This window comes from Eurypyga helias, unplaced genomic scaffold (genome assembly GCF_000690775.1).
Source record: "Eurypyga helias isolate BGI_N326 unplaced genomic scaffold, ASM69077v1 scaffold44129, whole genome shotgun sequence".
Classification (NCBI taxonomy): domain Eukaryota; kingdom Metazoa; phylum Chordata; class Aves; order Eurypygiformes; family Eurypygidae; genus Eurypyga; species Eurypyga helias.
Genome location: NW_010272237.1, coordinates 8823 through 9098, shown reverse-complemented (window position 1 = coordinate 9098; position 276 = coordinate 8823). Strand labels below are relative to the sequence as shown.

General features: G+C 46.0%; 1 protein-coding gene across 1 annotated transcript in view; it reads right to left on the bottom strand.

Moving 5' to 3' along the window:
- Positions 1 to 88: 88 nt before the first annotated feature.
- Positions 89 to 276, bottom strand: part of LOC104515185 (CAP-Gly domain-containing linker protein 2-like) — a gene marked incomplete at its 5' end in the record, with an annotated part of 8270 nt that continues 8082 nt past the window's right edge. The window contains one exon of the mRNA XM_010159071.1: positions 89 to 255. Coding sequence (XP_010157373.1) covers positions 89 to 255 — 167 coding nt within the window. The remainder of the gene's footprint in view (positions 256 to 276) is intronic.

Here is a 276-nt window from a genome sequence, read left to right as displayed (position 1 = left end):
GCTGGACTTCAGCCTTCACATTTCTTTTCAGGGTGCTGGAATTTACCACCAACGCACCCACACACAGCCCTTTCTGCAGCTCCATCCTTCAGACTGACCTTTCCTTCTTGAGTAGCTCCTGGCTGATCACAACCAGTTGCCCAGAGGCATCGTGTGTTTTCTTGGTCAAGGCTTCTAGTTCACCTTCCAGTCTCTTTTTTTCTTTTAACACTGAATCAGCCTTCTTCTCTGCTGTTTTGCATTTATTTTCCAAAGCTACAAGAAGCAGAGGATACA